Here is a 12855-nt window from a genome sequence, read left to right as displayed (position 1 = left end):
TAAAGCTCCCAGCCATCACAGATGTGCCATGTGTGCCATCCTGCAATGCCAGGTATATGACTAGGAAAGCACAGGATGTGAGTGACACCAAGTGTGTGGAATCTCTGGAACATCTGTGAGGAGTGACACCAAAGATGAGGGTGTCCTTGGCACCCAATTGGCACATCCAGCAGTGGCCCAAACCCAGCTTTGCTTTTTTTATTTTTTCTTTCAGTTTAGGATTGCGGGGGGCTTAGTGGCACTTGTGTGGTTGCTGAATTCCAACATCAATGAGGTGCGACGCAATGCCTGCTGGGCTGTCTTCGTCTGTGCCAGCGATGAGCCCACTTGTCTAGAAATGTTCCGACTTGGGTAAGCTTGGCTCTTGTTTTACAATAAATTGCATGTCACTCACCCCCCATGGGGGTGGGCGCGCAGAGTGGGCTTACATCTGCTGACTAGTTAATGGGACACTTACCGGGTGACAGATACTGACACGTCCCAATGGCTAATGGCAATTTTGTCATTGTGTCAAAATCCATTACTACTCAAACTGCAAACATGAAGAACGGACAATTCACACAAACTCGTTTAAGCAGCCAATCGCAGTCTGTGCTGAGCTGCCTCCCTCAAGTGACTCAAATGACAGAGTCACAGAGAGCGAGTCCAACAAATGTCCTGCACGGTGGCCTCTCTGTGCTAAAGGCAGGTGGGAGAATGTCCTCCGTCTCCCAGTAGGTGGCACTGCTGTGTAAAAGTTAAACTCGACTTTTGTTAAAATGTTTATAATACGCTCAACTTGGTCGTCATAATCCGAGTCTATGATGAGGTGATGGCTCAGGCGGCACTTTGACCAGGGTGCCAATTTCATGAAAGGTGAATTTCTTTTTCTTCATTATGAAATAATAAAACACAAAATGAGAGTTAAGTATGATCTTTAAGAAATATATACAGTTTATATCCGGGACCTTCTGTGTATAGGGAGTGACGATGCGGGTTCTCTCCATGTTCCCATCGTCCGTCTGGGAGCTCTGAACCCAACACCGTCGGTAATGTCACCGAGATGAGCTGACATATGAGGACAAATCTCACATGAAGCCAGGGGATATTTCACAAAAAGTGCATAAGTGCTATTATTAAAACAATAAGAGTCCAAAGAGCAGTGCATCAGGTGTCAATAAATAAATCCATCATAAAACAAGTGTCCAGGGGGATAATCAAATAAATAAATCCTTTAAAATACGAGGTTAAAACGCAGTCTCTCTTTCTCTCCAACTCACCCATTGCTTCCTCAGCCAGCGGAGACCCCACAGCCACGAGCTCCTAAAGCCAACCTCCGTCTTGGCCTCCTTACAGACGTCACTGCCAGACCGTCCGAGGTTGGCTCTCCTCCCTTCATCTTTCGCGCACCCGCAGTCACTCCTCAGATCCCTCGTGAGGACACCTCTCTGCTCACACCACTCACTCGAACTTTCAGTGGGGCAAACCAGCCCTCAGAGCGCCACCAGCTAACGCTCCTTCGCGGGGCCCCAGCTCATTCGACTTCCCCTTTTCAGGTGGCCAGATCCTCCCGCTTAGACTGCTCTTTACTGTCCGTTAACATTTTAATCTTCACCTTGATCTATCTCTCCCATTCTAGATTTTTCCCACTATCCAGGTGTTAACCCGTATATACAGTGTATCTGGAAAGTATTGCCAGCGCTTCATCATTTTTTCCACATCTTGTTATGTTACAACCTTATTCCAAAATGGATTAAATTCATTTTTTTCCTCAGAATTCTACACACAACACCCCATAATGACAACGTGAAAAAAGTTTACTTGAGGTTTTTGCAAATTTATTAAAAATAAAAAAACTGAGAAATCCCATGTCCATAAGTATTCACAGCCTTTGCCATGAAGCTCCAAATTGAGCTCAGGTGCATCCTGTTTCCCCTGATCATCCTTGAGATGTTTCTGCAGCTTCATTGGACTCCACCTGTGGTAAATTCAGTTGACTGGACATGATTTGGAAAGGCACACACCTGTCTATAGAAGGTCCCACAGTTGACAGTTCATGTCAGAGCACAAACCAAGCATGAAGTCAAAGGAATTTTCTGTAGACCTCCGAGACAGGATTGTCTCCAGGCACAAATCTGGGGAAGGTTACAGATAAATTTCTGCTGCTTTGAAGGTCCCAACGAGCACAGTGGCCTCCATCATCTGTAAGTGGAAGAAGTTCAAAACCGCCAGGACTCTTCCTAGAGCTGGCCGGCCATCTAAACTGAGCGACCAGGGGAGAAGGGCCTTAATCAGGGAGGTCCTCTGTGGAGAGAGGAGAACCTTCCAGAAGGACAACCATCTCTGCAGCAATCCATCAATCAGGCCTGTATGGTAGAGTGGCCAGACGGAAGCCACTCCTTAGTAAAAGGCACATGGCAGCCTGCCTGGAGTTTGCCAAAAGGCACCTGAAGGACTCTCAGACCATGAGAAAGAAAATTCTCTGGTCTGATGAGACAAAGATTGAACTCTTTGGTGTGAATGCCAGGCGTCATGTTTGGAGGAAACCAGGCACCGCTCATCACCAGGCCAATACCATCCCTACAGTGAAGCATGGTGGTGGCGGCATCATGCTGTGTGGAACTGGGAGACTAGTCAGGATAAAGGGAAAGATGACTGCAGCAATGTAGAGACATCCTGGATGAAAACCTGCTCCAGAGCGCTCTTGACCTCAGACTGGGGCGACGGTTCATCTTTCAGCAGGACAACGACCCTAAGCACACAGCCAAGATATCAAAGGAGTGGCTTCAGGACAACTCTGTGAATGTCCTTGAGTGGCCCAGCCAGAGCCCAGACTTGAATCTGATTGAACATCTCTGGAGAGATCTTAAAATGGCTGTGCACCGACGCTTCCCATCCAACCTGATGGAGCTTGAGAGGTGCTGCAAAGAGGAATGGGTGAAACTGGCCAAGGATAGGTGTGCCAAGCTTATGGCATCATATTCAACAAGACTTGAGGCTGGAATTGCTGCCAAAGGGGCATCGACAAATTATTGAGCAAAGGCTGTGAATACTTATGGACATGGGATTTCTCAGATTTTTTATTTTTAATAAATTTGCAAAAACCTCAAGTAAACTTTTTTCACATTGTCATTATGGGGTGTTGTGTGTAGAATTCTGAGGAAAAAAATGAATTTCATCCATTTTGGAATAAGGCTGTAACATAACAAAATGTGGAGAAAGTGATGACGTGCTGTGAATACTTTCCGGATGCACTGTATACACCCCCCGCACACCTCCGTGGGCGCAGCACCTTAATGAAGCACCGCAGGAAGCCAATGAGGCAATTGAGAACGACGGCACCCACACGTGCAGGTGCGTCTCGCTCCAACTACCCCATTAACTCCCCCGGTCGCGCCCATGGAGAACGGTATGGCTATACGGATTTAAAACCCGCACTTTTTTATTGGAAGCTACACCACATAGGGCCTGTGATAATTATTTTCATTTTAAAGATTTTGAATATCTCAGATGTTACGGCCTACCAAAAGGCTGAGCAGTATATAAACATAAAAGGGGGGGGGGGGCAACAAAAAACACAATTAAAAAACTCAAAAAATATGGAGAAAGTTACACACACAACAGAAACAAGGCAGGAGGAGAACACGAACTTCGCTACCGTATGTACTCGCGTATCTTGAAACCTGAAAAATCGATCATAAAATCAGACCCTGACTTGTACGCCTGTTCAAAAATGCACCACTTACATTTTTTTACATCTTCTTGCCTCCTCCAATCTCACACCCGTTTCTCAGACAAATCGAATTTTGTTGCAGCAGCGCGGTTATCAATTTCTTTCGCCACTTCAATGACTTTTAATTTAAAAAGTCCTAGCAACACCCGGTGGGAATCCATGGTCCAGGAGAGCTGCCCTCTAGCGTCCCGGGACGGTATTGCACTGCTGATGCTCTCTCCCCAGATCCTTCCATGCATTTGGCATCCCGGCCAAGTAATTAAATTAAGTGTGTCATCAAACACCTAGGTGGTGCGATGATGACAAAAATGTGCCTGGCCTCGGGGGACATGATTTAGCATGCCAGCTCAAACAGCAAAGCCAGACCTGTGTCTGCTGGTACCACATGGTGGCCTCACCTCTTGGGGTGAGAAACTACACGATACAAGATAAGTACACCATGTTTACATTAAACAACAGAAAAATAATACAAAAGAAATGATGAAATAAAGGAAAATAATGATGAGCTAGGGAAGTAACCCATACTGAATCATGCCAGTCTTGGGCCAGCTTGGCTATTAGCTGAATAGACCTGCTTGATGGACTCGTTTGTCCAAATTCTTCCTTTTCTTTAACTACATCCACAGAGGTGCCATCTTCTGGGAGATGGTGTGGGGTCTTCCCCTGAATGTCTAACACCACACTCAAATGACCACAGCAGCCTGGCCCTCGTCCCGTGGTTTGCTCTTCCCTTGATGAGCTTCACTTTGACGCTCCTCCACCTTCTTATACTTGCAGAGCTTTGGAAATCCTCCAAGAAATCAATCTGTCCACCTGCCGAAAAAATAATTTTAGTGAGGCTGCCCTGCAGAAGCTCTTTGAAGGCAACCTTTCGATCAAGTACAGCCTTTATGGCGGCCTGTCATCGAGTGACATCATCGTGGATGGCTTCTACGACCCTGGACGGGTGAGTGTCACTTTTGGCTGCTCCTGGTGCTCCTGGGCTTTATCTGATGGGGACGGTGTGGCGTCTTCAGGTGAAACCGGGCAAGAAGGTGCTGCCACTTGAAGACCTGTTTAAAATGGAGGTGAATCAGCAGCGACCCATCATTCTGGTCAACGGCAGGACGGGTGACGAGTAAGTTGCTTTACCATTCGTGGAGTTTGTGTTCTTGTGGCATGTGGAGTGTGCGAATGTTAGAGCTGCTTAGTCTCACGGACTTCACTTCTGTTTTTATTAAGTGACTTGGTAGAATCTGTTTCTGGTGATGAGAAACTGGTGGATGGCAGTGAATGGACCACTGGAAGAAGCGTCAGCAAAGATAAAAGCCCGAGGTAGGCACACTGGCACCGAGAGCAGCAGCGCTGCCACTCTCTGCTGGGTTGGGATTTCCAGACTTAAATACACTTTTTTTTTTCCAGGTTTTTGAAAATTTCCCATTGTCTTTTTTTAGACCATTTCACCCAAATGTTAACATGAAGATTATAAATAAACATTTAAATTATGAAATAGAACTTTGGCATAATGCAAACAAATTACCGTATATACTCGCGTATAAGTCGGGTCTTGAAACCTGAAAAATCAATCATAAAATCAGACCCCGACTTATACGCCCATTCAAAAATACGACATTTACATTTTTTTTTATTATTACATCTTCTTATTACAGGCACAATACATAGAAAAAAAAAGGCCATGTGCCCCGTGGTGACTCTCTCAGGCGGGCGGGTGTTAGCATATTGTAATCTCTTGGACCAATAGTGTCCGTTTTCCACATTTGACTTATATAACTGACATTATAAAATACCAGAAATTATACGATAAAATCAAGTCCCGACTTATCCGTGGAAGAACTTAATGTATTTCATTTGACTTGGCTACAACGCCATTTTGTTTTGTTATGGGTGCCGCCATTTTGTGTAGGGATGTAAGTGTGGAGCGTTAGGCCGCAGTCCCTGGAAATCGCATTGATAATCAGAGTGGTGATTTATGAGCTGGCGACGCGGTACATTCGTCATTCCAAGTTTGATTAATTCTAATTACAATTTCAAGGGTCTTCAGTTAAGGCTTCCAGGTATTAATCGTGCACGGAGCACATTTAGGGATGTTGATTGTCTGGTTTTGACTACTCCCGGTTCGTGATTCACGTTTCCCCTCCATTACTCTGCCCTTGTGGCCTGCTACGTTCTATCACTTGGCAGAACACTCTGTCACTATCATGAACATCAGACAGACCTGCTAATCACCTTGTAACGTGTGCCATTCATCATCAGTGCCACCATTAATAAAAGAAAACTACTTGAGCTGAAAACCTCCGTTTTCTTTACCTGAACAAGTTACAAACCTTATCTTGAAATGTGGGCGCCCCCAACATCCCCGCCTTCCGGGGTCAGAGTTCTGTTGCAGGTTTATAGGGGCGTCCGGCAGGAGGCACATGTGCCCTGTGATTGGGTTCTTTAAGTACTGCAGTGTGACACGAGACAAGATGATTCCTCTCCAGTAATCGCAGCAGAGACGTCAAGACAAGGAAATGATGGTGCAAAGGAAAGAACAAATGTAACTTACTGTAAGTGCAGCGTGTCAGCCTATTGGACAGTCCAGATGTCTTACAATGTTTCAGTGGGGTCTTTTACAACTGAGAGTGTCCATCCTTACAGAAGTCGGGATGAAGAGCACCCAAAAGGAAAAGCTTCAGTAAGTGACTGAGCTGCCCTGCTTTAGACCTTCAGAGCAGTCTGACCAATCAGATAAGAACACCAAATCATCTTCCATTCATCCCATTGGCCCTCAGCTCCTAGTAACAGTTGTGGAAGGCAGCCCAGACACAGACAGGCAGACATCGTAATAGGCACCACCACGTGTTTATTATAACTAATATTTACAAATAAAGTGCCACACACAACCCCCAAAACTCCCCCAAAGTCCAGGCCTTTTCAATGATGCCTTCTTCAGGTCCGCCTCCACTCCTCTCCTCCAAGACTTTGTCTCTCGTCCTCCCGACTCCAGCCACTGAATAGAGGGAGGCGGCCCCTTTGATAATCACCCGGATGTGCTCCAGGTGTCTTCCGATAATCTTCCGCCGGCACTCCCCAGTGTGGTGCAAGTTCTGGCTGTGCACCCGGAAGCACTCTGGGTGTCCCTGGTCTTCATCCCCCCAGCACTTCCAGGTGTGGTGGAAGTGCTAAGGGCCAGGGATCCGTATCCATTGGGGTGCCCCCTGGCGGTGACCACGGGCCCCTATAGGGTTGAGCTTCCAAGCTCAGTTCCTGTGGTCCCCAAAGCCACCAGGGTGGTCGCCCCCTTGTGGTCTGGAGGAGGCATAAGCCCTCCTCTGGTCCTCCTGGGTGTCCCGGGCTGGGTACCACCCCCCGCCACTCACCACACAATTTATACAACTGAGATTTGTTTTCAGGAACATGAGCCCATTCACAGTTCTGGTTGTCAACCACTTGCCCTTTACAATACGTTTTCTGCTAACCACCTGCCTATTTGTCCTCCATTGAAAACAGTCAAAAAATCCAACATCTCCAGATTACGATCTCTGGCCTGAATCAGTGAGTCATTACATGCAGGAAGTCAAAATGTGAGGTCTGAATACACAAAGGGAGGTCTGAAAACCGAGAGTCCACCTCATGAGAAGGATTTAGGAGTCGTAGTGGACTCTAAGCTATTGACTTCCCAACAGTGTTCAGAAGTCATTAAGAAGGCTCACAGAGTGTCAGGTTATATAGCGCCTTGATCTGTGGAATACAAGTCACAGGAGGTTCTGCTCAAGCTTTATAACACACTGGTGAGGCCTCATCTGGAGTCCTGGGTGCAGTTTTAGTCTCCAGGCTACAAAAAAGACATAACAGCACTAGAGAAGGTCCAGAGAAGAGCGACTAGGCTGATTACGGGTGACAGGGGATGAGAGATGAGGAAAAATTTAAAGAGCTGAGCCTAACGCTTGCTTTAAGTTTAAGCCTCTTTAGGTTTTAATTCATAATGAGAGGTCTGAAATTGAATGTCCACCTTATAAGAATTTATGAGTCATAGTGGACTTGTCACTGTCAACTGCCAGACGGTGTTCAGAAGCCATTAAGAAGGCTAACAGAATGTCGGGTTATATAGCGCCTTGATGTGTGCAGTACAAGTCACAGGAGGTTCTGCTCAGGCTTTATAACACACTGGTGAGGCCTCATCTGCAGTCATGGGTGCAGTTTTGGTCTCCATAAAGACATAACAGCACTAGAGATGGTCCAGAGAAGAGCGACTAGGCTGATTCAGGGCTACAGGGGATGAGTTATGAGGAGAGATTTAAAGAGCTGAGCCTTTACAGGAGTTTAAGAGGAGACCTGACTGAAGTGTTTAGAATTATGAAAGGAATTAGTGCAATGGATGGAGACGGTGACTTTAAAATGAGGAGATTATCAAGAACATGGGGACACCGTGTCGTTTTCTTTTTGCTGCAGTAGAGACGCACTCAGATTAACGTTTCTAATTCTGTTTAATATTCTTACTCTCCGTAGAGAGTCGGGACGCCTTCTTCTTCTGTTGGCTGCTTCCGTTAGGGGTCACCACAGCTGATCATCTTGTTCCTTATCTTCCTGTCCTCGTCATCTTGCTCTGTTACACCCGTCACCTGCATGTCCTCTCTCACCACATCCATAAATCTTCTCTTAGGCCTTCCTCTTCTCCTCTTACCCAGCAGCTCTATCCTTAGCACCCTTCTCTTATTAGACCCAGCATCTCTCCTTTGCACATCTCGCCTCTCTGACTTTCTCTCCCAACTGTCCCACCTGAGCCAACCCTCCAATGTCCTCATTTCTAATCCTGCCCATGGCCTAAAATGTACAATAAAATTCTTCACCTCATATATACCGCTCCGAGGTGCATGACAGATGATACGGTGTGTTTGACAAATACACCGTACATCATGGCTGCCACGCGTTCCTTTCACGCGTCCTGAGGGGTGCCTGACATCATAACTTTATTCACCAGACAAAACCAGAGGTCACTGACATTAAATCCCTTGATCCTTCAATAAGTACTTGAACACCCCCCCCCCCTTTTATTTTGTTGCAGATTTCATTTGGAATGAATACATTTATTGCCCGTCCATCTACACTTAATAACCCGTAACGGTAAAGGTTACAAATTCATTAAAAATCGAAGACTGAAATTTGCTGTTTGTTGCCTCCCTCTTACTTGAATTCTCCTTGAGATGTTTCTAGAACTTGATTGGAGTCCACTGGTGGCAAACTGAATTGTTTTATAAAGTCACACGTGTATAGAGGGTCCCACAATTTCAGGTGGCATATGCCACGACTGTGAAGAAGTAACAGAGAACACGCATCATCTACCGGGCCCTTAACCTTAAAAGTCAGCAAGCGTTAGAATGTTTCTTAAAGACGTCAGGGCCCCCAGCCACCACTCTTCCAGTTCTGTATGTTTTAATAGTTTTGCGGTTGTGTTTTCTGAATTCCTTCATTTAATAATAGATTTCTCCTTAGTGACAGAAGCATGACATTTGGTGTGCAATATCAATGAAAGGTGTCTGTTTGTATTATTATTATTATCATCACTAACAATATTTTTAGTAAAACAAAGGGTAAAGGCAAGGAGGATGAGGATGAAGATGACGACAGGAAGACATGGCTCCCTCCTTTTGACGCCGACTTCTACAACTTGGTGAACGAAGTGACCAAACTCATTTCACCTCTGGAGAACACCCGGGACCGAGTGGTGGAGCTGGCCAAGTGAGTGTGGGGGTCTCCGAGAGCTGGGCTGGGCTGGGGGGCGCTCGTCTGTGCTCACCGCTGTCTGACTCTTGGATGATGATGATGATCAGATTTGTTGCAGAAACCATGGGTGGCGGCGTAGAAAGACGGAAGCTACACAATTTGTACTGGGAACTCCACCTGAGTGAACTCAAGTATGAACTGAAGTCCAATGTCATCCCCATTGGCAAAATTAAGAAAGGCTTCTTCTGTCACAGAGCGCTCCTATTCAAGGTAACCCGCGATAACCTCACATACTTTTATCACATCTTCTGTCAGTCCAATTGTGCTTCATCTGCACCCAAAAAGGACAAAGAGGGCATCAGGTGGTGGGCGGCCATCCTGGTGGGCTTGTAGCTGAGCAGGACGGAAGCGTCTGGACCGAAGGGTGTCACTTGAGAACGCTCAGCCACGTCCCCCTGTCTTGTAGGACCCTTTGCTAGACGAGTGCTAAGGTGGCGGCATCAAGCCTTCCTTAAACTGATTACACCCCATCTCGAGTGAGAATTAGAGGCTCCAAGTTAGCCACATCCTAGTCGCCTTTCATTTTGGTCGCTCAGAGGAGTGTGCTCTGCAAAATGTAAGGGCCCGTTTATACTTCACGCTCAGAATGCGTACGCACATGCATCATGGCTGCCACGCGTTCCTTTGACGCGTCCTCTGAGCAGGTCCTCAGAAATTAACGTGACGCGTGCGCGAGTTGCAGTACCACCACAAAGTCGGGGGGCGCAGTGTGATAAAAGTCGGAACATGACGTCAGAGACTCTGTTTACTATCGACATGTGACAGAAAGCCGCTTTGAGGATCCTACGAGATCGGTGTGCGCGCTTCAATGTTTGATAAATGGCTCGATGTGGTGAAGCAAAATGCCGACATACAGATGCATTCGTGGTGCTTTTATATTCAAGTGTCGCATATTCCCCATCGTAATGACACGATACGTTTTAAAAGTCTCACATACCGTCTTTATTTCTGGGGCTTCCTCCGGACCTGACAGCAGCGACAAACAGCAGTAGATTACCACACAGAGCACATTAAATGTCTGCACCTTTAGAATCCTTAAATTTCTACTTGATATCACTCTCTTGATGAAATGCATTAAAGTATGAATGTTACATTTTACAGATAAGTCGTTAATTTCGTTTAAATAGTGAGTACTGTTAATAATTACACACAAGAAGGTGACACAGTGGCAGAGCAGTAGCACTGCTGTCTCACAGGGAGTCACGTCCCTGGCGTTCCCTGCCTGGGGTTTGCGTGTTTTCCTACTGGGTTTCCATGATGTGCTCCGCTTTCCTTCCAAAGATATGCAGATTTGGTGACACTAAAATGACACCAGCATGTATGTGAGTGCTTGTATTCACCTTGCAATGAGCTGATGTCCCATCGAGGGATTGTTTCAGCTTCGTGCCCAATGCTAGCTGGAATGGGCACATCCCTGGATTGATGGATTCAATCATTAAAGCTCCTTTTCAGAGATATGCGGTAAGGTGTGATCGGAATTTAATGGATGTTCCAGGCAATTCATAACACAGAGAAGCCGAACCATGATAATATCTCACACTGCCAGCTGGTGGATTCTTCCAGATTTACGTAAAGTACTTATAAACAGTAAAACGCTTGCAGAGCATGTGTTGCATCGCGTGAAGTATAAACCTGGCCTTAGACCAGGGGTCTCAAACTCCAGTCCTGGAGGGCCCCAGTGGCTCCAGGTTTTCATTCTAACCCTATTCTTAATTAGTGACGCGTTATCGCTGCTAATTAACTCCTTTTCCTTTAATTTTAATTGACTTGTTCCTCAAGGTTTTTTCCTCTGATCGTTCCTCTGAATCGCTTCATGTCTTTCCTGAAACAGAAAGGAAATGTGACATGAGTGAGCCAACAGAAGACCACCTAAGTCAAGGCCTCAAACTCCAAACAATTGTCGTTAATTAAACCCATTCTTTAATTCCATGGCTTGTTGCTGCTGTCATTGTGCCATAGCAGTCATTTCCTAAATTTCTTAAATCAGGTCCTAAATTGGACCTGAGTGGGTCATCATTCCTGAGGCCTTCATCTTTCTTTCTTTTCAGATATTGTGTGATGGACACCAGTTGTTTTGGCTCATTTTGTATCTCATTATTGTTTGGCTGCTAATTAAGGATGTAGAAACAATTAAAAATGGCAGAGTCTTCAAGAGCAAGTCAATTAAAATGAATTAGCAGCAAATTAAGAAAAGGGTTAGCATGAAAAGCTGCAGCCACTGCGGCCCTCCAGGACCGGAGTTAGGGACCCCTGTTCTACTGCAATGCGTTATTCAAATTGTTCTTTATGAAGCTTTCATTTCATTCAAAATGCTGTTGCAAGAAGCATTACAGGAACTAAAAAAAATCTGACCACATAACCCCAGTTATTGAGACGTTACACTGGTTACCAGTGAGATTATGCGTTAAACCCGTTCTTTAATTCCATGCCTGGTTGATGCTCTCATTACGTGATAGCAGACATTTCTGAAATTGTTGATTTTCTCTTTTGTAAGAGCTCTGGGGAGCTGAGGAGCAGATTGACACTCCTGAGGCCTTCGCCCTTTTAATTTTCAGATATTGTATGATGGACGGCAGTTGTTTTTGGTTCATTTTGTATCTCGTTATTGTTTGGCTGCTAATTAAGGAAAAAGAAACAATGAAAGGGGCGGAGTCTCCAAGAGCAAGTCAAGTCAAATGAATTAGCAGCACAAACAGGTCAGTCATTAAGAAAAGGGTTAGCATGAAAAGCTGCAGCCAGGACCAGAGTTTGTTTGAGACCCCTGCCTTAGGCTGAAGTTGCTGCATTCGCCACCAGGATCAGACATGTGAATGTAACCATCGAGTGTTCTTCTCTCATTTGAAGGCGCTGGCAGACCGAGTTGGCATCAACTGTAGCTTAGCCAGAGGAGAATACAATCGCAGCTGGAATGTGGTGACGTTGACGGAGGAGCACCCCAAGGTACTGTTAGTGCCGTATGTCGTAGACCTAATGCACAACCCCGGGTGCCTGATGAAGGTCAAGAGTCCAGAAGCAGTTCGCTATCAAACCATATGATGAAAGTCTAGAGGGAAGGACGGAGCAGACGGCCACGCAGGACAGACAGTATGAAGTGCCTCTGCAACTGTGAGTCCACATCAGACGCGTTCAACGCCGACTAAAACAAGCAGCTTTAATAAACAAAACAAAATGTGGAGTGAAAAACAAAATTAAAACTAAAAAAAAAACCAAAATGGTGGATTTGAACATTGGTATTTTGTTGCATTAAGTTTATGATGAATTCATGTAGCACCTTCTGGGCAGGGCCAGACCTAAGGTGTCAGGCCTACACTGTTGAAGTCGTAATAAGCCTCAAACTGGCTCTTTGTGGTACTCCGGATTCTAACTTTGGATTTTAATCT

The 12855-nt window shown here is 45.7% G+C and overlaps 1 protein-coding gene across 1 annotated transcript in view; it reads left to right on the top strand.

Annotated features, from left to right (window-relative positions):
• LOC114653848 (armadillo repeat-containing protein 3-like) overlaps window positions 1–9808 on the top strand; it is a 34975-nt gene extending 25167 nt beyond the window's left edge. The window contains exons 15-20 of the mRNA XM_051929349.1: window positions 215–351; window positions 4490–4658; window positions 4729–4829; window positions 4934–5026; window positions 9272–9430; window positions 9523–9808. Of these exons, the coding sequence (XP_051785309.1) occupies window positions 215–351; window positions 4490–4658; window positions 4729–4829; window positions 4934–5026; window positions 9272–9430; window positions 9523–9808 (945 nt within the window). The remainder of the gene's footprint in view (window positions 1–214; window positions 352–4489; window positions 4659–4728; window positions 4830–4933; window positions 5027–9271; window positions 9431–9522) is intronic.
• Window positions 9809–12855: the final 3047 nt, after the last annotated feature.

This window comes from Erpetoichthys calabaricus, chromosome 6, assembly GCF_900747795.2.
Source record: "Erpetoichthys calabaricus chromosome 6, fErpCal1.3, whole genome shotgun sequence".
In the NCBI taxonomy this organism is placed as follows: domain Eukaryota; kingdom Metazoa; phylum Chordata; class Cladistia; order Polypteriformes; family Polypteridae; genus Erpetoichthys; species Erpetoichthys calabaricus.
The sequence above is the reverse complement of the archived record's forward strand: the minus strand, read 5'-3'. Positions and strand labels throughout refer to the sequence as shown.